This window comes from Sander vitreus, chromosome 18 (genome assembly GCF_031162955.1).
Source record: "Sander vitreus isolate 19-12246 chromosome 18, sanVit1, whole genome shotgun sequence".
Taxonomy (NCBI): Eukaryota; Metazoa; Chordata; class Actinopteri; order Perciformes; family Percidae; genus Sander; species Sander vitreus.
Genome location: NC_135872.1, coordinates 10,682,605 through 10,708,403, shown reverse-complemented (window position 1 = coordinate 10,708,403; position 25,799 = coordinate 10,682,605). Strand labels below are relative to the sequence as shown.

The 25,799-nt window shown below is 41.0% G+C and overlaps 2 protein-coding genes across 2 annotated transcripts in view; both read right to left on the bottom strand.

Moving 5' to 3' along the window:
- Positions 1 to 255: 255 nt before the first annotated feature.
- On the bottom strand, positions 256 to 5,851 carry nek2 (NIMA-related kinase 2). Its single transcript, XM_078275230.1, has 9 exons — positions 5,515 to 5,851; positions 4,310 to 4,527; positions 3,955 to 4,195; positions 2,429 to 2,511; positions 2,208 to 2,334; positions 1,865 to 2,099; positions 1,336 to 1,390; positions 1,146 to 1,222; positions 256 to 871 (listed from the first exon to the last, which is right to left on the bottom strand). The coding sequence occupies exons 1-9, from the start codon at positions 5,608 to 5,610 to the stop codon at positions 660 to 662; spliced, it is 1,344 nt and encodes a 447-aa protein (XP_078131356.1). The 5' UTR covers positions 5,611 to 5,851; the 3' UTR covers positions 256 to 659.
- A 6,062-nt stretch (positions 5,852 to 11,913) lies between these two features.
- lpgat1 (lysophosphatidylglycerol acyltransferase 1) overlaps positions 11,914 to 25,799 on the bottom strand; it is a 50,115-nt gene continuing 36,229 nt past the window's right edge. Inside the window, exons 7-8 of the mRNA XM_078274076.1 lie at positions 19,633 to 19,739; positions 11,914 to 14,798 (exon numbers count right to left, since the gene is read on the bottom strand). Of these exons, the coding sequence (XP_078130202.1) occupies positions 14,647 to 14,798; positions 19,633 to 19,739 (259 nt within the window). The 3' untranslated portion in view covers positions 11,914 to 14,646. The remainder of the gene's footprint in view (positions 14,799 to 19,632; positions 19,740 to 25,799) is intronic.

Here is a 25,799-nt window from a genome sequence, read left to right as displayed (position 1 = left end):
CTGTAATTAATGGCATTAGTCTCTCAATCCGGCGGCTGACCTTTCATGGAGAACTGGTGACCCCTTGTGGTTATGTCTCAAAGCACTCTAGATTGCATTTGTAGTATACTGATAAGGAAGTAGTTTTAAGTAATTGGTTTAACAATATTTTAGTATGTATATTTAATTTTACTATGCATGTATGAATAGTACACGCACACACGCACACGCACACACTCACTCTTTGGCACAGAAAAGGTCCTTCAGGATGAATAATAGTTTCGAATCAGGAAATGTAATGTAAAAACTTAAATTCACAATCATTCATTCTGCTTAGATGAAATGTTCTTCATGTACTATTATAACAAGTTTTTACATTTTGTTGTAGATACATGTCATCAAACAATCTGCCCATTTATGTCTATTCCTAAGCAGTCCTTGAAAAAAAAAAAAACATACATCTAGCAAGAAAACAGTACATTCACAAACGGTCATAAAATAAACACATCCACACATCAAACTTAATCAAAATCTTACACTACAAAGCAATAACAATCATTTGGCTTCACTACTATCACAGCTACTGAATTATCATATAAATAAAGCTTAATTTACATCCAGTTATTTTGACTCCTAGTCTTCACATATCAGTCACTAGTCAGACAGTGATGTCTGTATGATCAGCGGATGCCGAGTATCTGCCTGCTCTTGAGCTGACAAGTCTTCTCCACTTCATTCAGTGTTTGAGCACGCAGCTTGGCCGCCTGCAGCCTCCTCAAAATCAGCTCCTGTGACGTCACACTCGGACGACCATCAGGGCGCTGGTTCTCTTTGCTCTCACCAGCACCAGCAAAGTGGACCTTCTTTTTGCCGGGGGAGAGGTTTTCTCCATCTAGGACCAAACGGTAAGGAGTCAATGATTAACAAAGAAACTTTATATCATCAGACCCACCTTATAACACTCTTTGCAATCCAACATGACAGCTAGATTTGATTGTGGTGTGTACGAATTCTTTATTGGGTGTATAAAAACATAATTTACATGATTTAAAAACTAATAAATAAACTTGATTTTAGTCATCCACATTCCGAACAGCATGAAAAAAACTTTGCTCAGTTCTGGTCTCGGTTCAGTAAGTCCAGAGGTCTTCGTCCAATTCCCATACCTATGTCTTTGCCATAGAATGGTGCCAGGTCCCTCTGCTGCTGAAGACGGTTGTAATTCTTCAATAAACTCTCTGCTCTGTAACATTAAGATAAAGAGTTTACATCAACCAGTTGGTAAGATTGACATTGTAGAATGAGCAAAATAGGAGAAATGGCAAAGTATTGATTGTTTCATTTCTAGCCTTTTACCTCAAAAGGTTCTCATTTGACATTCGCTCACGAACACAAAGCTCCTGCTCTCTTTCTGCGGTGAAAAGACAAAATAAGACACCTTTATTTTTGGAATTGGTAGCACTTACTTGCCATGTGACACTAAATTCTTTATTTGCAAATTTGAGAGGCATGCATATACAGTATATTATAGTCACTGTCAGCCAGGTGCTGTAGATGTGGAAGAAACTGAAAGCAGGTTAACATTTCACTGCAACACTCCTGCCACAGGCAACACAAACACTTTTTTAATTTATGTTTAGGCCTTAGTGCAAGTGGATAGTTTTAAAAATGTCAAACATACATGACTTCACTTATAGATCCCCGAATCACTTTAGAAAAGGTATAAAAGGATAAGGTATACTATTTACACCTGAAGAATGATACACAAAATGCGTTTCACAGGTTTGAGGTTGTGAAAAGCCCTGCTGCAGGTCAGCATGGGGTCATACTGTCTCACAGATGGGGGCCTGTGTGGCACAAAGGGGAGTAGAAATAAAAGCCTTACGCTCCAGCCTCTCCTCACGTTCCTTCAGTGCCTTTTCTCGGTCTCGTAGCGCCTGTTCCCTGAGTCTGAGCTCTGCGGCAGAGGCAGGCTTCTGTTCAGCCGGCTTGTTAAGGGGACAGTCAGAGTCCTCCGACCTCCTTCGGAGACGCACCTGTGCCCTCCTTTGCTCCTCAGCAACAGCATCAGCCAACAAGCTGCTCTGGAGAATAGACTCCACAGAGGGTCTCAGATAGTCCTGACAACAAAGACCAGATTAGTGAACCCTACCTACATGACAACAAACTAACTAACTAACTAACTGGTAGCACAAGTAAAATTTCTGACAAAATTATTCATTTCTAACCTTCAGGTTGAGCATTTTGCTGAGTAAGGTGTTTAGTTCCTCAGAGTATCGGTACGGGATTCTTCTGAACTTCCCCTCTCTGATCTTCTCTGCGAGCTGTTTTTGGTTGTAAGCAGTAAACGGGGGGCTAAACCGGAGGAATCCAGGGAAAACGTCAGATTCAGAGTCAACAAACCACCTGCTGGGGAAATCAGCTCAAGCAGAGGAGTTGGAAAACTTACGACAATGCACAGAGTTCATACAGCAAACATCCCAGCGACCAAATATCCGATTTCTCGTTGTATGACATCCGGTCTATTTGTTCCTGAAGGAAAAATAGAGACAGTTAGTGGCAAATGTGTCTGATTAGCAGACCCAAACAGAATCTGCGGAAGTTTTTTCAGTTTTCAGCGGTGATGCAGAATGAAAATCTGCAGAATTTAGTGGACTGTGTAGAGATTAACATTAACATTGTGAGTTTAATTTTTAAATTCTGATTAGGCTACACCCTAAAAAAAATACTGGGTCAGGTTACTAACCCAGCTTCAGGGTATGTGGGCTTTGGGTCTTTTTTTATTGGGTTGTTTTCTAATACAGAAGGAATAATGACCCAAATACTAGATCATATAATAATAATAATAATAATAATAATAATAATAATAATAATAATAATACATTTAATGGCGCCTTTCATGATAATCAAGGTCACCTTACATCAAGTACAGTAATAAAAAAACATTCAAAAACAGTATAAATATAGCTGACTTAGTTGAGCCCATACATACATGGCATGGTTTGGTTTAACCACCACTGGATTATTATTCAGTATACCCAGTGATGCATTTCTGTCCCCATGAATTACTTCATATTTTCTTTAAAATGTGTCAAATATTTAAAAGAATCGGCTTAAATAATAGATTAGGGTTTTTATGACATACACACAAAACAATGCACATAATCAACTTCTACAAGAACTATAAGCCATACAATTATAAATTACTTAAAATACTCTAACTATTCTATAGGCCATGTTTTTTTTTTAAACTGTTTTGGAAATAATCCAAATGTGCATGAATTGTTTAGGACGTTTTGGGACCGATTGGCGGGATTGCTGTGGAGGAAGTACACACGGCGATACACTGGTAAGAGCAAATTACATTTAACCATGTATCCAGCTAATTTAGTTCACGTTACTGTATTGTGTGAAGAGTTAACTTTATTTAATATGTTATGTGCCGTTTTCTTTTCTGGGGTGGAAATGTTCCACCAAAACAAGTTCCTTCCCGAGACCATTTTGCATAGGCACCGTCGCTGCGTCCGGAACTTAGCCCCGCCCAAGACGATTGTGATTGGTTTAAAGAAATGAAGAGCGTTTCTCCCATCCCAGAATGTATTTGTGGTGTAGCCAGACCTTACTCCACAGCTCTGTGAAGATAGGTCTGGCAATGCGGGACTAATGTAAATATGATATCGTTACTGGGTCAAAATAACCACATATCAGTATGATGGAATAGCCTATTGGAAATAATATAAATAACACTAAAACTGGGTCAAAACAGTGGTTTTTATGTCCGTGGGTACTGGGCAAACTTTACCCAGCCCTGGGTCGGTGCTAGATTGACACAAATTGGGTTAAAAATGACCCCAGTATTTTTTTTGTGTGTATGATCAGGAGTGCCAAGAAATCAGGTTAAATGTTTTAAATATTCCGTATAAAAAGCTAGTTTGAGAAGAAAAACCTCACAGACAGCAGAATTAAACAACTCACTGGTGACATGTAGTAAGGTGTCCCGACAAACGTCTTTGCAAAACTGGTGTCATGGTTCAGGATCCTCGCAAGGCCAAAGTCTCCAAGCTTCACATTCTGTCTGATGTCGAGGAAGATGTTGGCTGGTTTCAGGTCTCGATGAAGAACCGTTGCTCTGCCATCACTGCGTCTGTGGCACTCCTTCAGGGCTAATGTGAGCTGTGCCATGACTCGCAGGACGAACTGCTCCTCCAAATAACGCCTGCCATGGTAAAAACACACACTTAATTCTGCAGATACGGTCAGGAACCACAGAGGCAGAGTGGGGGAGCATAAAACCCAAACATTTTACAATGCACACAAATATGCAACCTACCTTTCCTTGATGCATCGGGTGATGAGGCTGGACAGGTCCCCACCCTCGCAGTACTCCATGACAATGTACAGCGTGGCATTAGTCCGGTCTATGATGCGGTCGTAATACCTCACTATGTTTGGGTGCTTCAGCTCCCTCAGGAGGTTCACCTCTGACACCAGCATCTGCTTTTCACTCTCCGCCATGGTGCCATAGTCCAGCTCCTTCCACACAAGGATCTACAAAACAAAAGTGGTTTAATTACCCGGGATAGAGCTTAAATTCATACTGTACATCCATTTATGATGTATTGTAATGCATGTAAATTATAGGATTACACTAAATGATTAAATGTAGTGTAAAAGGTGCACAAGAAGAGTCATTGAGTATGTTAACTGACTCAGTAAAGTCAGTTACATAACAATATCTATCTGAAGTTCAACAATAGCTACCATAGGCTACAGGTCATATCAGACAAAGTAATGAGGCTGTAGCTGCAAAACCCTTGAGCATACTGAATTGAGCACAGGCGTTATATTGCTTACAAGTTTATATTTCTATATTTAGTAAGAGTGAGATGGTGTGATTTCTTGTTTCAAAGGTTGCATAGTCTTGCTTTAAACATATTCCACTGCAGCACATCAGCAGCTACATGTTTACTTGTTATACACAGAATTAATTCATTTTAATTCCCTAGAACCCAAGACTAATCTTTTCAGCTGTAAATAGCAGCATTACATTTAGGTGTGTCAAAGCCAGAGGCTACTTGAACCCCTGAATGCAATGTTTACAGCTGAAAACCATAACGTATTTAATTAACCAACTAACGTTACACCTGTACTGCTGCTGACAAAAAGGTTTGACCTTTCTCAAGAGTTTTATTTCTTCGTTTTGGTAAATATAAGTTACCAACGGAGCTGCCATCCATTTGTGATGCCATTTGATAAACAGCACCACTAGCTAACCCCTAAAATCTGGCTTTGGCCGATAAAAATAGTGTCAAACACTTGACCATTTTCATTCATCTTTCAGTTACTGGACGGAGTTGTTGCTCGACGTTTTTTGTGCGAGGTTAGTGCTGAAAACAATTAAAAACACAGATGTAATCATTTCTGCCTGAACACACCCGGTAATGTCAGTTTAACAAAGACTCCCCCGGGCAGGTTAACGTTACCGACAGGTAGCTAATTGGTTTTGTGCAGACAACATGTTTGAACGTTACTTACTTTCTCATCAGATTTCCGTCTTATTTTCTGGCACTTTCCATAGGAACCTGAGCCTATCGTGAACAACACCTCGTAATCCTCAACACGGGACGGCATCTTACTTTTTCAAGCGAAGCTGACGTTAACGTTAAACGTTAGCTAGCTGACTTTTAAGTTAGCGTTACAGTTAGGATAGATTCGGCTGTACTTAAACATAAAGTTGAACCAGCGATCGATTAGTCTCTTATTTTACTCTTGTGCTGGGGATGTCTTTGTTCCCAATAAAGATGCTTAAACAGACCAAATGTTTGGCTTTTCTTTGGTCGTTTACTCGTGTGTATTGCAGTTAACAAAACAGGAAGAGTTTGCTCTCGGTTTAAATTGGTGCCCAAATCCTCAATCGTGATTGGCCTGCTCTCTCCGCACGGTGACTCCTGATTGGTTAGGACGAAGACACAAGTTGCGAGGTTGCTAAGCGCCTGAAACCCGCGAGAGTAGAGCGGGTAGATGTTAGGAGCTCAACTCTCCACAGGTGGCGCCAGAAACTAAGTCAGGTCAAAGCAGGGTCAAAGTTATGTGCATCCGCAGCGCTGTGGAGATAGGTCTGGCAATGCAAGACTACAGGAAATTTGAAAAAAGATAAGAAAAACGGATTGGGGATTTTTTTTAATTTTTTTTTTAAATCTTAAATATATTTCAAGGTCTCAGTAGAATGTAATATTTTGCTGTATTTGGACAGCTAAAAAAACAAATTCTGAACCACCCCTTTAATAAAACCAATGAGGTTTAGTCCTGTCTGACCACTGCCCTTAAATACCTTAAACAGAGTCAGCAAGCTGACTCTAAATGCACATTTGGCATTTAGGGACTGAGTAAGATCAACACAACGCTTTGTTACTGAATTCATATTTTGATGTTTAGAAAGAAAAATATGTAATGCAAAAGTAAATACACCCCTTGTTTCATCAACGGTTGCAATGACAAAAAGTGTGCTCTCTCTCGAGAATGAGACCCTGTGTCTCAATGAGATTACCTGTATAAATAAAGGTTAAAAAAAAGTGTATGGTTTGTACAGAGCCATATCTCATTGGAATAATCTGCCAAAACATGCACTTTTTATGTTTCTAGTTTAAAAAGGCTTCAAAAACCATTAAAGAGATTATTTTTCAAGACAGTCTTGTAGTCAGTAAGACACAGTGGGGAATCCTCAGTAACGGTTGTGTTCAAATGATCCTTTCAGCCGTCTTTCTGCTCTCTGCTGCCAGTACCACACACTGACACCACTCCCACCAACAAGAGAGTGAGCGCTCGACCCGGTCTGTCAGTCTGCCTCTGCAAAGGTCACTCCTACAAAGAGCTGGAGGAGTTTGGACATCAGCCAGGAACTCTAGAGGGAGGGAGGAAGGGGGTAGAGCAGAAATACTGACAGCAGAAACAACAGAGACATTCAGGTGCCAGAGGCTGCTCGAACGTCAGCTGCCCCTGTTAAAGGCCAGGAGTTGAGAGGGCGCAACAGACAACTAAACTACACCATATCCTCTTCCTCTCTGCTTGGGGGGGGTGTGATGCTGTTATGGGGGTTAAAGGAGGCCTGTGATACTCATGTCACCACTGACTTCCTTTTTTTGGGTGCAGTTTCAATCAAAAAGCTTTCCCAAGACATGATAACACACATAAAAGGTGAACACATCTTTTAATCACACTCACCTGGGTGCTTCCTTTTCTTTGGCCTTTCAGACCCCAGAATGATATGCTAATAATTAAGCTACTATTAGGAATATTTGGACATTTTGGGAAATACTCTTTTTCGCTTTCTTGCTGAGCTTTAGATGAGAAGATTGGAGCCAGCAGGTGAAAAGCCGGTCTCTTGCTCTTTTCAATATCCTTTTTCTTTTTCTGGGTGAAGAAGAAGAAGACTCCTGTTCCTGAAATTTGGATTTTGAATACGTGTGGTCCTCCATGTTTCCTTCTTCAAACTTGCCGGGGCCGGGAAGCTACGATACCCATTAGCAGCACCTGTGAGTTTATCATGTGACAGCGAAAACGCTTAAGGTGGAGCAGTATGTCCTGTATGTCCTTTACCGGCTAACGTATTTCAAGATGGCGCATGAATATGGAGCATCTACCCCAGTTCATGCGAATGCAAATGTAACATTTCAAGCCAAAAGGAATACTTGGAATTGATGGCGGTGGTAAATATTCATGAAAAAGGACAAGTTTGTGAACGGGCAAAACAGATTTTGATAATGAACTAAACACGTTACACACTAGACCTTTAAAGTTCAGCATAATTAAGGGTGTGGTCACTTTGAGTGACAGGTGGCTGTAGTGACAGGAGGCTAACCACTAGGCTGCATCTCTGCAGCCGGTTAGCTTAACTTAGCATAAAGACTGGAAACAAGGGGAAACAGCTAGCCTGGCTTTGTGTGAAGGTAATTAACACTTTTACAATATCATTGCTTAATTTACACAAGAACAAATTGTAAGGACAACAATTAGACTATAACAATAAAGGTAGTTTCCTTCTTACATTTATAGTCTTTTTGACTCTGGTAAGATGACGTTTTCCAAATGCAATGCTTTGAGCACCACCAATGAAACATCCCAAATTGTAAAAAGTGAGATTTTTCATTATAAAGACGATCAAGGTACTGTATAAATACTATGAAAGTATCAAAATGCTCAATCCACAGAGAAATGCACACAGTCTGTATGCACAAACTGTGCCTTTAAACAAGCCGTCCGGAGTTCTGTACAGTTGTGATGTCACAACTATACAGGTAGAAAGTGCCGTTACAGTCAGTCCCCCTGCTGCAGAGAAGCCGAGAAACACTGATCAATCAGAGCAGACTGGGCTTTTCGGAATGGGGGCTTAAAGAGACAGACGCTAAAATGAAGTGTTTCAGACAGACAGTAAAAGAAACATTATAGCATGTAAACATGTTCTAGTAGAAACCTAAAATACAACCTGATAATGAGCATAATACGGGACCTCTAAATTCTGTTTACCTCCATTGTAGCCTATTGGGTTGAAGGCAGAAATTTCAGAGACTGAAACTGAAACCATCTGCATGGTTTAGACACCAAAGGGGAAAAAGAGACAATGTATGCTTTTGTGATTTGGATAAACTGACTCTTTAATCCACTTTCCTGCTATTGATATTACAGTTTCATGTTGTCCCTTTACAATCAAGTTCGTGTGTTTCGTCACTGTTGCACTCCTGAGACACATGTTGAGTTATGGGATGTGTTGACACAAGTATTTGCATGAGGAACATATGATCCTAACAACACTGAGGGTCCGACCAGCCGTCATCATGCTCTCTTGTGACCAGAGAGCTCTGTGATGCCCCGGCGGCTGCTGCAGTGACATTCAGCCCGGCCCTTCTCTCCACAGCTGGATGTTTTAGTGCTTGCTGACTCAAGGGATGCTGCCACCACCGCGGAATTCATGAGGAAGCAGGCGTCAAAGCGTGACATTGAGGACCTTGGGGAGCAGTACCCGTGAAATAGTTCATTGCAGGTGTCGAGGAGGAACACTGGTGCTTCTGCAGAGGACACAAAAGTTCCTGTGTCTGTGTAATGTGGGTGACCTTAGGAGGAGTTGTACGGAGTAGTCTCCATGCAGGGTGATATTACTCTTTCTCCACCTGTACACCACGCTGAGCAACAGCCACCGTGGCTCATGACTGTTAGCCCTTTGATTTGTGAAGCTTTGTGCAGATTTAATGCCATTTTCCAGCTCACTTCCTGCGGTTTTCATCCTCAGTTGCCATTGGCTGCCTGAAGCATGTCACTTCAGCTGCTATAGAATTAGTCAATGACATACCACAATGGTCAGCGGTATAATGTAACTTGACCATCTTTCTTTCAAACTGCAAGTCAGTGAAAATCAGTCCTGCAAGAGGGCAGAGGTGCTGATGGAAACTCATAAGCCAGCATGACATGCAGCAAAGGGTAGCAGGTTGGATTCGTACCCGGGACGCTGCCAAAGACACACTCTACTGGGTGAGACAGAGGTCGCCCTGTGGACAATACTCTCATTCGCATTCCTGCCGAGGGTTAGACGAGAAGTTCGATACCACTGTCATGTCTGTAGGATAAAAATGAAGTTAGCTTAGCATAAAGACTGGAAACCGGGACAGTTAGCCTGGCTCTGTTCAAAAGTAGCAAAATCTGCCAACCAGCACTTCCAAAGCTCACTAATGAACACGTATCTGGTTTGTTAAATCCAAACAAAAACAATAGTGGTTATGAAACGATTTCTTGGCTAGGACCAAGGGGGTAAGCGAGCATCCGGAAAGCGTACCTCCTATGGGGAGATTCTGAGGCTAACAAGCAATCACCTCCTGCTAGCATTCCATTGACTGCCATTCATTTTGGCGCCACTTTGACAGTGAATAACTTTACATCTGAAGCGTTTAAAAACTCTATTTGTCCATTGTTTATTTCTAAAGAAACACGACAATGTATAACATGCTCCATTACCTTGTATCTCACGTCATGGCCCCGTAGCAGCAGTTTTTGTAAAAATAGGCTAATGATTGTGTCATCACCACGCGACTTTCTGTCGCACAGTAGAGAAATTACCGTATAGTACAGGAGAAGCCTATGGGAGAAGCTCGCAGGCAATCGGGGGTACGTGGAGGCATACAGTCTTTTGGCACAGCTACCAGAAGACTTACACATTTCAGACAGGTTGCTCACGTCACATCTACGTCGTCAAGCTCAGTTTGAGGCTGCGCAGTACGCTCAGCCCTCACCGGAAAAGTGCTTCTAATTGACTTCACTGGGCTCCGTCGACGTCTATGGCATCGCTGAGTCCATTTCTTACAAGTAACTTCCTGGAGCCTCTTATGGTTGCCTGGCAACTGGTCCCAGACAAAAAAAAGTTCAGTACATAACCCAAGTAAAACCACAACCTGACGTTTTTACACTTGTTTTTGTTCGGATAAAACAAACAAGATATAATGTGTTATAGTGATCTTATAGTCATCTTTGTGCTAAGCTAAAATAAGCTAAGCTAGGCGACTGCTGTAGCTTCATATTTATCATATAGACATGAGAGTGGTATCAATCTTCTCAACTCTTGGCAAGAAGATGCAATATTCCCCAAAATGTCAAACTATTCCTTTAGTACAGTTTTGCTGTACCATACTTTACATTTAATACTGCCTTTTATCGCATATCCACAATAATTTAGATGGGAAATCTGACATCTGTAGTTACCATTTTTTCACACAAAAACGTTTGATGATCTTATACAACATAATGCATTATTCTGTGAAAAAAAATGAAGCTCCACATCGACTACAACAAAAACGCTGCTCATAAACAATGCTGAGGTGATAATAAATCCTATAATATGCTCCAGGCCTATATATCACTATAAGTACCAAGGTACACACCTCAACATTTACCTATACTCCAGCAGACACAGATGCACAATAGGTTTGTTCCAGACAGGAAACACTACTCATCTCTCTGTAGTTGATTCAGCAGTGAACCTTCTGCCAAGGTAAGGAGATCTCTGCAGTCTTGTGCTGAGAGTAAACACTGACACCTGCCCACCGCCAAGAGACTGGACGTCACTCTGAAATCAAAGCTCTGTAATATAAACCAGTGACTTACAACAGCTGGTGACTGACACCACAGTTAAACAACAGGCACAGGACAGATCAAACACAGGCTTTGGTTACCTGGAGACCATTCTCAACCAGTAACTCAGTGAAGAGAAAATATGAAAGTTGACATTTACAGACCAAAGAGAACACCTTGACCAAGAGTGATTTAAAAACATAGGATGCTTTTCCCTTTTTATAACTTCTACAGGACCTTCAGGATTCCCGCATACTGTTGAAGAATAATTAGTGCGACATTCAGGGAAACATGCTTATTGGTTTCTTCACGTTAGAGTTCACGTTAGGTCATGAGATGATCGTTAAGACTCTTTATATGTTAAACATAAAGCTATCTTAAATATGACAGTTAGCATACAGACAGGAAGCAAGGAGAAACAGCCAGCCTGGCTCTTTCCATAAGTAAAAATAAATAAATAACCCAGCTATAAAACACCTCTAACAATCAATCAACATGATAAATATAAGTGTAAAAGCTAAATTGTGATATTTCTAGACAGGATTATGTACCGAATTCTTTCTTGGCTGGCACATAAACCATCAATCTTCTCATCTAACTCTCTGCAAGAAAGAACATAATAATATATAAGAATAATTCCCAAAAATGTTGAACTAATCCTTAAAGCTTATTTTCTTAATGTCCAATGTGCTCATAAATGAAAACCTGTTATTACAGAGGAACTGAATGGGAATAAATACCAATTGCATGTCAACATTTACAGAGATACATTATTTTTGTTAGGTGCATAAAAACTGTTAAAAGAAAAGCATTACACTGATAGGATCTTTATGATGTTTTATTCCAGCACAAGTCGTTTGTGTTGTAAAATGGCTGTGTAGCTAGGAATTAAAGGAGAAGTACAAAATGGAAAATTACAGACAGCTCTAGTATAGTTTGTTTAAATCCCTATTTGTGTTTATTTCCTAAAACCACATCTTAGGAAAACATTATTTCCCTGCCTTCTTTGGAAACATGGTCAGAAAATCAAAAAAAAAAAAAAAAAAAAAACAAGTGAAAAGAAAGAAAGATGAAGCGTCATTTCAAGTCACTCTCACGATGGAGGGGAATCTAAGAGGGCCGCTGAATGAATCACATTTACAGCCTGATTAAAAAAGTTTTTATCTACCCAGTCAGGTAGCCCTTTTTTGACTTTCACACAGTTTCTACAAACAGTGGCACACAGGGAGGACAGTAAACTACTAAAATGCACCTTTTATGCATTAGTTTGCCAATGATAATTGCTGGTCCTCTATAACTTTCCCAATTAAAACAGGCTAAGCAAATTACATATAACTGACCTCAAAACCACAACACAAGGACATTTGAGAGAGAACAGCTGCATCATTGTAGGGCCCTGCCAGAGTTTCCCTCGTCTGTGAAGAGTGATCCCTTCCTCACTGGCCCGGTTTTAGCTCGACACCATGAAACCATCTTTATAACAAATGTTTGGTTTGGATTGTGGTCTACCAGGACATCCGGTAAGGCTCGATAGTCAAGGTTTTTCCACTAAATCCTGATGATTTAAAATGTACAATGGTACAAATTCGAAAGTGGGCCCATGTGTCGCTGTGCAAACGTTGTGTCAGCCGGCACACAGACGTACAATAGCTGTAATGTCTTTAAGCAAACAACTTCCTGGTCAGAAACTCAACAAAAACAAATAAAAGAACAGAGTTAACACTGAGAAGTGAAGGTAAAATCCTCGCTTTCTTGTTTAAATAAACAAAACAAATCATTCATGATATTTGAAATGAAAAATCTCTGAAATTATCACGGACCAAAAGAGAAACGCTGCCGTCATTTCCAACAATGAAAACTCTTCCTCAGCTTCGTTATATACAAGATTTAAACATATCATGACATGAGGACGACAGTTTCATGTAATTTAAAATGAATAAAAATTGACCACTCATGGTGAAATTGCCGCCACACTCTGTCACAGAGCAACACGACATGAATCATATATATCAAAAATGGGGGAAGAAGAGAGAGAAGACTACCACACACACACACACACACACACACACACTCACTTAGGCAGGTTATGCTGTAAATTTACAGTAATGACACCTATAGTTCTGTAAGCCAAAATCTCTATTTTAGAATGCTGAACATTAGGGTAGCTTTCTATAAAAATCATATTTTTTTTCCCCAAGTCTTTTTCCCACCTGACGACACTTAGCATATGGCTTAAATATTTGTAAAACGATGTAGTTCAATGGGGAAGGGGGGGGGTAAGAGTCTCTTGTCTTCTAGAGATGATCCACCAAGACAATGTCTACTCTGCTGTGTGTAGCTGCACATGACTGTGTGTGTGTGTGTGTGTGTGTGTGTGTGTGTGTGTGTGTGTGTGTGTGTGTGTGTGTGTGTGTGTGTGTGTGGGACAGCAGATGGTGAAAAGGAGAATCCACAAAGAGGGGGTTACTTTTAGGGCAATCAGACTGCAATTCTTGCCCTGCGTTCCACCACTGGTTGTTTTTTCTTCTTTTCTTTTTTTAAATTAGCACTACGGCACAGTCTCCTCTTCCTCCCTTCAATGTCTGACACAAAAAACGATCCTTAATTCAAGCGCCGCATCGTAGCCACCATTCCCTTAGGCTTTCAGCAGGGCTGCCAGTGTAAACATGATCCCCCTTTTCTCAGTGAGCTCAGAACACTGCCTCAACAGACAGGTGAAAACAGGAGGGAAAAAAAAAGTCAACAAAAAGACATCAACAACAAATACAATGGCCGTTGTTCTGGAGATATGCAGGTTAAGGGAAGAAAACAAAAGAAATTAAAACATTGACAGCTACCACACAGGAATATTTCCTGGGACAGGGAGCAGGTAGGGCAGTATGGATCCTTAGTGCAATGAAGGCCAGAGGAGCAGCGGGCTGCGCAGCCTCAACGTTCATACAGCCGCTCGCTCTGGAAGGTGTGGCCAGCCGGCTAGTCGGCGGGCTGAAAGAGAGGTCCAGCGGGCTTCATCAGCCCTCGCCAGGAAGAAAAATAAGGGCAGACATTATGCTTCTAGTCACATATGTTCACTCACACACGCGTCCATACATACTTTATACTCTGTAAAACTACTACGGCTAAAGCCTAGGAGCCGGGGGAAGAGAGAGAGTTCGGTCCAGAGTGTCCTCTGGAGGAGTCCTGAGCCTCATTTCGTTCACTTTGAATAAAAAGTTATGTACGTGTGAGCGTCTACGTGTATGAGGACGTGTAAACATCAAAATGTGAGTCGTGACGAGTGCGAGAGATTATTCTGCTAGGCCGTTGGAGCGAGTGTGTGGTGTTAGGGTTGTGTGCAAGTTAACTATGCCTGTGACCAGTTTCATTTTGTATTGGTATTTGTATTCCGTGTGTTTGTGTTCTTCATATGTTTTTTGATTCCTATTAAGTCTCTCCACTGTTGTAAATGTACATTCATCAATCGAAGGGGGCTAGTATGACGCTGGGCCCCACACACCAACTGATCCTGAGGCTTTTCCAGTGGTCCGATTAAAGACTCTCGCCTCATCAGCGCGCTCAAAATAAACAGCAGTAGAGGTACCAGAGGACGCTGTACCAAATGTAGCCGGAGGCGAAAGCAAACGACTGGATAATGCACAGCCACACGGGGTTGAGGGTCATCTCCCGGGAAGCTGCCTCCTTATGTCCGTCTTCAGAGGGGAATGATCCTGTTGAGGAAGATATAAATATAGACGAGTCAGAATATTACTCTTATGCATAATAAGATGTTAAACCAAAATGATGTGATTTATAGTCCAACTGAAAAAAAAATATTTTCTGAAAAAAATTAGTATATATATGGCCTTTGTGTTTGTTTTGACTTGAACTTGAGTAACTATGGAGTACTGAGATTACAGGACTACTTGTTGCCGTGAGTTGTCATTTTCCGTCACCACATCTGGACCCATGAAAGAGAGACGGATACCAGTATCGGCTCCGATACTGCCTAAAACTCTGGTATCGGGAAGTACTGGAGTTAATGTCCCGATCCGATACCACGTAATAAAGCCCTAAAGAAAATCTACGTTAAAGTAGTTTATTTATGTTCGTTTTCCGTTATAACTGACTGTCAAACTGCAGAATAAAAGAAAGTTCTGGGGCATTCATGTTTCACAAAGAGTTTAACCTGAGCCAGACCGACAACAAAGATAGAAATCATATCACTTCCATACAGGGATAGTAGTATACAGTTATTAAAACATAAAATATATGACACACTGGTATCGGATCGGTACTCAGTATTGGCTGACACGCAAGTTCAGGGTATCAGAATCGGTAAGCAAAAAATGGTATCGGGCCATCTCTAGTTATTATAGTAAACTAAAACAAAAATAAGCAGTGAAAAATATTTGTAGTAAACTGAAACTAAATTAAAACAAAAACCTTCCTGAAAAACTAATAAATAAACAAACTATAATTTCCGTCAACTCTCCTTACATTGAACTACAGAATTTTAACAGACTTGACACAAGATGGCGCTGTGGCTTAATTGCTCATTTACATCGAACACTAAAGTAGCCCAAAGATTAAACCAAAGATCTTCTATACTAAAGATAGCGCATTTCAAGCAGCGGCAATGTTATGAAACGGTACACACTTCCTGTCTCCTAAAGGGGCGTGGCCTAGTTTGAACGTGTAGTGAACGTTGTGTTGATGGATGAAAAGTTATATTTAAATAATTTATTAAATGTGTTCTTTTGCTAATGTTAGATATTTACACAGCTAAAAGACATATCTAGCATCACGGAGATTAGTTTTGTTAGGGCGTTCACGAACGTTAGCTGACGTTAGCTTCTCTGTGTGGCCAGATCTCGCGAGAGTTTGGTCATGAGACAGAAACAGGTCTCAAACAATTTTCTCCTGATGAGTCTGTCAGAAAAATGCCATTTTAGTGTCAGAATGTTCTAGAGATATGTGGCTTGAAAAAATTGGCTCCAATATATACTTTGGTGACTATGGGGCGAAAGAATCACTCATAATCTGTGTTCACGTTCACTTCTCCCATTGGAATCAATACACTACAGGACCTGCCACTAGTCTCTTAGACAAGCATAACCGCGGCGGAGCCCACGTGACACAGATACAGTTGGTGCGTCGCAGTTCTAAACCGTCTCCGATTAAACATTAAACATCATGGCTATTCTCCAGCCATGTATTTTGTATGAACTGTATATGTAGCTACATACTTCTGAGGCATTACGGCCATAACAAAAACAACCTAAAACTACTGTTAAACTAAATATATAAAAACTAAAAGTTTTCTGAAAAACTGAAACTAAAATTAAAACTAGCAAACACTCAAAACTAACTAAAACTAAAATCAAATTCAAAGTTAAAAACTAAAATAACTAGCAAGACTTCACACAGGGAAAGTATCACTGTGACAAAGTCGCCTCAAGTCGGTTTGACTTGACGCAGACACATTGGCGCAGTGACAGAAATCCGTTTGTACTGAGTGACTCAGCAGCTGTTAAAATAACATGAACCAAAAGCTATGTCTAGTGGTGCTAACATTAGCAAGCTAGGCTAACTAGCTTCCACTTCTGAGTGGAGTACAAACTTGAAGCCTCTGTTAACCCACACAGGTGTTTTCAGTTATTCTGGCTGATTAGACCTCTGCTCAGGTTGAAGGTGGGCTGGAGCTTTGATGGGAACTTATTACGTCACAAATTTCATCTACCAATAAGGCTGATAAAGCAGTCATTTGTCCTGCCCTCACAGCTGCAACAAAGCTAACAGGAGGCTCAGAAAGATGTCAATCAATCCGTCTTTACTAAGGGTGTCACGATTTCAATTTTCAATCGAAATTAAGTCACAATCTTGAATATCGAATTAAAAAAATGGAATCGTCGATACTGCCACGCCCCCATGTCACGTCTGGTCGGCTTGTCAAGCGGAAAAACACACACATGTTGAAGTGCTGCGAGTCAGTCAACCTCCTGTAACTTAACTAGAACCAGTCAAAAGATAGCATGGCAACTGCAGAGGCAGGAGACCCATCGACAGAACTTGAACCTCCTCCTCTTTCACTGAAGTCGCCGGTGTGGAAGTATTTTGGATTTCCAGTGAGTTATGTTGACAACGTTTGCGTTGTCGACAAGAAAGCCACAGTTTGCAAGCTCTGTTATGTGCGTGTACCATATTCTGTGCGATTATCATTGCACATTAGCCTAGCAGCTAGTGGATATTCCTTCTGCTTATAGCTTTATCCCGACAAAATCGCACGGTTGAATTTCAGCCTGCATGCATGTTTTGTAGCCTAAACCGAGCACCTTATATTTAATATATTAGAGAGAGCAACAAGTCAGCCCTCTTTGCTATCGGTCTGCTCAGCTGCTGTGCTGGCTCGATGGTGCTTTAAGACCCCAACTAAGCCTTCAAGGCAGTGCTGCGACCGTTGTCTTCAACCATAACCATTGCCTAATCATAGTGCCTTCCAGGTAGCGCTGCCTGGAAGACGACGTTGGGGGATTCAAACACCAAACTCCGTGTGGTGAGAAGCATTTGCCCTCAGGATTGTCGGTAAACTTTTTTCCTTTTTACTTTATTGACAAATTGTCAAGTTTTCAATTGACTGAAGATATGTTATTGTTACAATATGTTGTTCGAATCGAACCGTGACTTTAGAATCGAAAATGTAATGTAATGGGGAAGTTTATAATTTTCTTCCCTAGTGGTTGATTACCATTGTAATTCGTAGGATATACAGCATTATGTGCTCCAGTCTACGGTGGCCGACAGGGGCAAACGCCCTGAAACTTAAGAAAACACACGCAAATACACAAAACACAAGCAAGAAAACAACTTCATTAATTTGACAACACGTGCAGCATTCAGCAAACGCGCTGCAAATTCACACAACCAAATACATAAACGTGCTGCAAATATGAAACGATGCAAAAAGAAAAGCACGCAAACCCAGAAAACAAATGCAACAAAAAAAACGCAGCATCCAGATTATACAACGGAAGTTCTGTAATCAACGGAGCAGCTAGTGGAACAGCTGGATTTTCGACCCCACAGGGGCGGGGGAAGAGAGAGAGAGAGACTGTAAATATTAAGTCTATGTTTGAGATATGTTTTCTCTTGTTTGGTGGGTGTGTCTCGGCTCAGGTCACAGGTGATACTCAATCAGCAGAGACGTCTGTAAACTCTTTTATGGTAATAAAACATTTAAAACTGCATCAGCGTTTAACGTTGACGTTTGTTTAAGTCATATTACATGAGAAGGTTTAATTCCGAGGCCCGAAAGGCGCATTACTGAAGTATAGGCCTCCTCAAGTGTGATATTGTGATTATACAACAACGGTTACCAACAAAATAAGTGATCAATCTGTATTCATATTATGGAGCAATTTGCTCTTGAAATACAAAAAACAGACAAGATTTATAGTCCCTCCCTGTTTAGTAAACCAGCCAATTTACCGTGGGATTTATCAAACTGAATAAATCCCGCTCGCACATATAAACACAAAACTGTTTTACTAACTCCATCGTGTTGTAAGTAAGACATCTGCTGAAAAGGTTATTGTTTTCATTAGCATGATTGCCGTACTGTTTAGTTCACAAACATCCAACACACCAAAGTACAAACACATAGGGGACCAGACGCCAGCTTTTATTTTGAAAAGCCGAAGCTCGGGGTCGGCACCAGCCGGGAGGGCATGAGACAGGAGCATAGACTTTATATTAATATATTGTTATTAATAATAATAATAATAATATGAATTTAATATACAGTCTATGGAGTTCTCCAGGCTGAAGCCATACCCGACTCTAATAAAAAGGCAGAGCGCTCTCTCCCCGTGGGGTCGAAAATCCAGCTGTTCCACTAGCTGCTCACTCTAGAAGTCTGGAGAACTTCCGTTGTGTAATCTGGATGCTGCGTTTTTTTGTTGCATTTGTTTTCTGGGTTTGTGTGCTTTTCTTTTTGCATCGTTTCATATTTGCAGCGCGTTTATGTATTTGGTTGTGTTGTGTGTATTTGCAGTGCGTTTGATGAATGCTGCGCATGTGTTGTCAAATTAATGAAGTTGTTTTTCTTTTTGCATCGCTTCTTTTTTCGGGGTTTGCGTGCTTTTCTTTTTGCATCGTTTTTTATTTGCAGTGCGTTTATGTATTTGGTTGTGTTGTGTGTATTTGCAGCGCGTTTGCTGAATGCTGCGCATGTGCGCACGTGTTTTCTTAAGTTGCAGGGCGTTTGCCCCTGTCGGCCACCGTACCAGTCAGTGCCACACCGCGAAGTTGACAGTGTGTCTCCTAGCAACAGCTACCCTCAAATGTCAGTCAACCGTTGGGTAACGCGGTTGGGGGAAAACACCCACTTAGAGGGCTGTAGCTCAGACATATGTTTTTTATCAAATTTTTTTTTTTATCCTCTTTTGAAAAATAGAAAATATATGCACCATAGCTGTGTTATTATAGTCTATATTTCTTTACACAAAATTAAGGAGAATTCAGATTTCAGTTTGACTTTAACAAAACTGAAATGGTGAGACAAACCTGTGCTGTAGAAGTGGGTCAGCAACTCTTCTTTCTCCACAAACCTCTGATACAGCCAGTCAGTCAGGGCCTCTGCCTCCACAGGAACCTCTTTTATTGGGTACATCCTGAAGGAGAAAAGAGAGACAGGCAGAGAGATGAAACACAAAAAAGGAAGACAAGTCTCACTCAGCAGAAACTGTCTGAATTGATCCGTCATGGAAGCTGCAGTCCAAACTTGTTTGTCAGCCGTGGTCTTGGTCCATTTCAAACTGGGATCTATTAGAGCAGTCTGTGTGTTTGCTGTAGCTTCAGCTTGTTTAAGGGATTCATTAGCTGGCAGGCTCCTCACAGTGACACAGAAGTGCTGAGGGGAGCCTGACAGGAGACAGACAAGTCATGTACCTCCACAAAACGGTTAGAAGTGTTTGGGAAAAGAAAAAAAGAACTGAAAAGTTGAAATCAGTTTTGCCACTAAGACATAAAGAAGCAGCACCATTAAATTCAGCTAACCAGAGAGTCAACCTCAACTAGCTCTTTATTTCTTATATTAACCGTCTCCAGCTGGCTAATACCAAGAATTTTTGCAACCCACATGACAAACACTTTTTTAAAGAAAACACAATGACTGATGCACTGGTTCACATTGTGAAAACAATGAAGGGTCACTTTTACAAGCCATGATGAGAGTGCTGATGAAGTCTAGTCTCTAGCCAGAAGGGGTCCCTAGTAGGCTGCACTCCCACATAGACCAGCTCCTGGTCACCTTCAAATAGAGGTTACAGTCTCCTCCCTCAGACGAGCAGTTCCTCTGCACTCAACATTTGCTCCATATTCCCAACTGGATAATGTCCACCGTAAAAGTACATCTGTGCCTAAGAGGAGAGCTTTTGTCAGAGGGAAGTAATAAGTATTGATTACTAAAGGGATCAAATACATTTTAAAAAGCAATCTATGCAATAGCTATAGCACTGTCAGGATGATATCTTGTGGTTTAAATCCAGTTGTGGAACACAGACATGTTTCCGCACTCTCTTGCAGGTACAAACATATGACTACATGAGCCGTCATCACTTGGGCCTTGGGTGTAGGTGGCGACAACAGAAATATTCAGAATATTCATGCAGAAATCAGGATCTTTTAGTGTCTAGCTGAGGTTCAAGGAGGCACTGATAATTCTGATCAAGAGCGAATAAACATGCTTAGATAGCATACAGTATTTTTCCAGTATAAGCTCATTGGTTTATCAGACAGGTTTGTTTGGAGAACAGTGTCTGTAGCCACTCACAGCCAATATCAAATGGCATGTTGAAGTTCCCAGGATTCATTTCCTGCCCTGAAACCACCTGACTCTACATTTAGGTGGCTACCAATCACACCGTCTTGCTCCAGTCCTATGGTTTATTTCAGAACCATAGGACTAAAACTCAGGGCAAAAACTGTACAACTGTAATCAAATCCTTATATTTGAGAAGCTGGAACGGGCAAAGATTTGACATTTTTGCTTGAACAATAACTGAAAAAATTAATTGCTTATCAAAATAGTTGCCAACCCACACATGCCATTTATTTCCATTATAATGTGGCCTTTTTGGCATATTCAACTTTAAGTAGAGGGAGATGTAGAAAATTCTATTTTACGGGGCACCTGGTGAGCTCACCTGGTTGAGCATGCGTCCATGTATAGAGGCTCAGTCCTTGTCACAGTGGCTGCAGGTTCGGTCCCACTTTCATGACTTATCTGACCTATCAATTAAGGCAATAAATACCAAAATCATCTTTAAAAAATGTATTGATTTTAGAAAAGGACGTACTAAATACTATAAATCGTTTTTAATCAATTAATTTTTCACTTTTTGCCCTGGTATCGATAGATACAAGGTTGTCCAGCTTTCCCTTTAAGTGCTGAAGAAGGCACACTGTTGCTTAAATGTCAGCTCATGGTATAAATGTGATGCTGCATATTTGTCATTTTTTGCAAGTTGTTACATTTGTTTTCTACCCAATGTCAGGCATGAGTTAGGTGCTCTGATCAAAAGGATTCGGAAAGTTATTAGGCATGACAACTTTATTTATACAGCACATTTCAGCGACAAGACAATTCAAAGTGCTTTACATAAAACATTAAAGAGCAATTAAAAACAAGATAAAAAAATAGAAGACAGATATAAAAAAAGAATAAGTTACAGTGCAGTGTAAGAAATTAACAATTACTTGATTTAATAAAAGGCAGCATCAAAAGTCTTCAGCCTTGATTTAAAAGAACAGAGTTGCAGCAGACCTGCAGTTTTCTGTGAGTTTGTTCCAGATATGTGGTGCATAAAAACTGAACGCTGCTTCTACATGTTTAGTTCTGACCCTTGGGACTGATACGGTATGGTTTTGTAAATGTGTGTTGTCTGCATAATATTGGTAACTTATTTTGTTGTTTTCCATAGACTGAGCCAGTGGAAGCATGTGGATTTTAAACAGAAGAGGCCCCAGAATGTAACCTTGGGGGACTCTGCTTGTCATATTTGTCCACTCAGGTGTGTCATTACCAGTGTTGGGGAAGTTACTTTTAAAAAGTAGTGTTTGCTCGTTACTTCTTAAAAAAGTAATCCGTTACTTTACTTAGTTACCCCCTATGGAAAGTAACTTTTTACTTTACTCGTTACTTTTACGTTACTTTTAAAAGCAGGCGTCTCTGGCAGAGACTGAAGTTAATTATACAAAAACTATATTTGACCATAGAGCCAATCTCTGGTTTATCAGTGAAGTGTCTAAACTACACTGCAGACTGGATTCTCTACTCACAGAGTGACGGCTGATTCATTATGAACCCAGTCCAGTGCGGGTTGAATGCACATCAGCAGGTCATTCGCGTTACGCGGTGTTAGTGTATGTAATGTCTGTATTGACTTGTACCGGTCGTGCAGCCACGATGGTCCGTGCATTGTTGTAGAGACATGCAGCCTCTTTTCTGGAAATCCTTGTGTGATTGTGCAACCGACACAAGTCCACAGCGGTCCGCTGCATGTATGTATGTATGAGGTCTTCTCCACCGCATCCATCTGTGAGGTTGTCAGCTTTGTGTCTGCCTGGCTCAGAGTCCAGCAAAAAGCCACAAAGCTTACAACGCTCTCAAAAGGTTTGTTCTTGCTTGCCATGATCGCTCTGCTACTACCAGCCTCTGTCACGTCCCGTGTGGAGCTTGTGAGCGCGCAGCTGAGAAGGCAGCGTCGTTGTCAAATCTGTCCCAGGGAAAAGTAACGCTGAGTTGCGCCAAATTGAAAAAGGAACTATGTTTCGTTACAAATTTTCAGTAGTAGCGTGTTACACTACTTTTTACCCGAAAAAAGTAGTTACGTTACACCGAACACTGGTCATTACCTATAGACACAAAGTAGTCCCTGTTATTTAATACGATTCAATTCCGTTTAGTACTGTGCAAGAAATTCCAACCCAGTTTTCCAGTCGGTCTAGTAATATGTTGTGGTTGACCGTGTCAAATGCAGCAATGAGATAAATTAGATCTAAGACTGAAATTTTGCCACTGTCTGTATTTAAGTACATGCCATTTAAGACCTTAACAAGAGCAGTTTCAGTGCTGTGGTCAAGCACCTGACTGAAAGACATCAAAACAGTTGTTTAGTGACAAGAAGCTATTGAAAAACTGCTTTTTCAATGATTTTACTTAAAAAAGGAAGGTTTGATATGGGTCCATAATTGCTTGTAATGACATGTTTAGATTGTTCTTTTTTAGGAGTGGCTTCATGGCTGCAGTTTTCAGGGCCTGTGGAACAATATCTGAGAAAAAAAGACATGTTTACAATCTGCAGAAGATCTGAGGTCAAACGATTTTAAAACAATTTTGAAAAAGTCTGTGGTATTTGTTGTGCCGAGAGACGCAGTGGCACATGTAACAGTGTACAGTTGTGATGGTGAGGAACTGGTTGGCGTGGGGCCAAGGCAACACTCTCATTTCCAGCCTAACCCACTTGGCAGCGGCCTGCTTGTTAACCTGACACCCTGGCACACAGACAGACAGCTGCAGTTACTTTTGTCAATAAGCGTTAACGTCAGACTTTTACCATGAGTGTACCTGCACTACAGCCAATAGATGATGTACATCCTTACTTGCATTTGTGGTTGTTATTTTCTGGAAAATATACATAAAGCTGGACAGATGACAACCATTAAATATAGTTTCCTGTAGAGATGATAACACTGGTGTTTAATCATTAGAAGAAAAATTCAGGTTATAAGCAGTGCAAATCAGAAGCTTTTGATCCTTCATATTTACTGCCTTGTTTGAACCATTTAGCTCCCGTAAAGCGCGTATTCTTGAGATATTGTTTCCCTTTCTAACTGGGCTGGGAAGCTAATTAAATTTGGACTATTGCAGGAAAAGTCTGTCCACTCCACAAGCCTCTTTGGAGGGTAGCCAGCATTGTTTGGGGACTCTATAAGGCCCTAAATCTCTCTTGCTTCTTTGTGCTACACTGGATCAATAATGATGAAGATTTCCTTGCATAATTTTAATTATTTTGAAGTAAACCACACTCTTAAGGGCTCTTGCTTGTAGAATGCTAACCCTTTATCTGCAATCAGAGAAAAGTTGAGAGACAGTAAGATGGTTAATTGCTACATTTAAGAGTCAAGACACACCAAGCCGACGGTCAACTCGTCGGTCCTAGTCGGCCTTCTTCGGCCCGTTATTGTTGTCGGCCGTCAGCTGTTCAGCTTGGAAACGGGTGAGGGAAACAAACGATTGTGACAGGCACACCCAAGGCTCCTTTCATTTTTCATCTCATCTGATCAATCCAATACACAGAGCTGTCAAAACTGGTCAAAAATTACGTTTGAATGTTCCTTTTAAAAACAAACAGGTTCAAACTATTGGAATAACTATTTTTGCACATTATGTCCATAAGATGGCAAACGTAGCCTACAACGAGATATACATAACTACTTAGGTACATTTATCCCAACATGTCTTTTAAAAGATCTCTAATACCTACACATTACAAAATAAACTAACGTTAATAATATAATATCCTATACCGTGATATTTACTAGGGGTGGTACGGTTCCCAAAATCCACGGTTCGGTTCGTATCACGGTTTTAGGGTCACGGGCAACCTTCCTCATCTCTCCCACTTGACATTTCTGCATGTGACGTGACCTGCAGCAGCAGCACTCCACACTCCACCTGAGGAGTGGTCGGCTCGGCGCCTCTCAAAATCTGACGAAGATCTTGTAAACTGACCTTTGTCGATCAAAAAAGCAGACAGATTCAGCAACTGTATGGCCTATTTCTCACTTAAAATGTTTTCAGAAACCCTTTTCGGTGATCTATTTTCGTAAAATACAAGATCGTATTCGGAACGAGACGCCATTAGAGTCTGTTTTGAAATACGGGAGCAGCAAGAACCACGTGACACGTTCGTCCAATCAGCTGCCATGTGTTGCGTTCGTCAAGCTCATCCCCCTCGTCGTTTCCAGTAAGTGTTTTAACATAGGTGTCGAAAGTTGGAACTACGGCAGTAAGTGGTTAGTGCACATTAACAGTGTACTGACGAACCGTGCGAGACACACACGCTCCGAACCGAGACAAGCGAACCGAGAGGTTTGGATGTTTTTTCATGAACCGTACCACCCCTAATATTTACTTTAATAGAAAGACCTCTCTCTACGCCCTCTGCACCGCTAAACATTTACCCCCCTAGCTAGCAAGCAAGCTAGCTCACCAGCCAGCCTCTAAATTAGTAAAATGTAACAACTTAATGTTTAATTCACATGCTCTTTCATGTCACATCATAGAATAGCACATTGCTATCGCCAGATTTTAGGTAACCAGTGTATGATGAAGGCATGTTGGGTGGGTGAAATTAGCAAGCTAACGTTAGCTAACGAGCCAGCAGCCGGCCGTTAGTTCGCTGCGCTCCCACCGTAGGGAGGCTTCTTTGCAGAGAGAACGGATGACAGACCGGGAGAGGCACAATCTGGATAGCTATCTCCCGGTAACACTGTCTTTCCGGCGGGGAGTGAAGCAGAGGGACCGTAGGTTCTGTTTGGTTCTGCTGCTGCTAGAGCAAACGCTGTTTGTTGTGGGTATCATAGCAAAGGTATCTGGTTTCCCTTGTTGAAGGTAAACCGGAATTTCATTATGTTCTACAAATAGAAACAACTGATCGCAGCCTCAG

Bases quoted from the DNA above. Each gene is read 5' to 3' on its own strand.
- nek2 (XM_078275230.1), bottom strand. From the start codon at position 5,610: ATGCCGTCCCGTGTTGAGGATTACGAGGTGTTGTTCACGATAGGCTCA. The intron at 2,335-2,428 runs GTAAGTTTTCCA...CCTCCGGTTTAG, and splicing joins TATGAACTCTGTGCATTGTC to CCCCCCGTTTACTGCTTACA. The intron at 1,223-1,335 runs GTAAAAGGCTAG...TTAATGTTACAG, and splicing joins TCAAATGAGAACCTTTTGAG to AGCAGAGAGTTTATTGAAGA.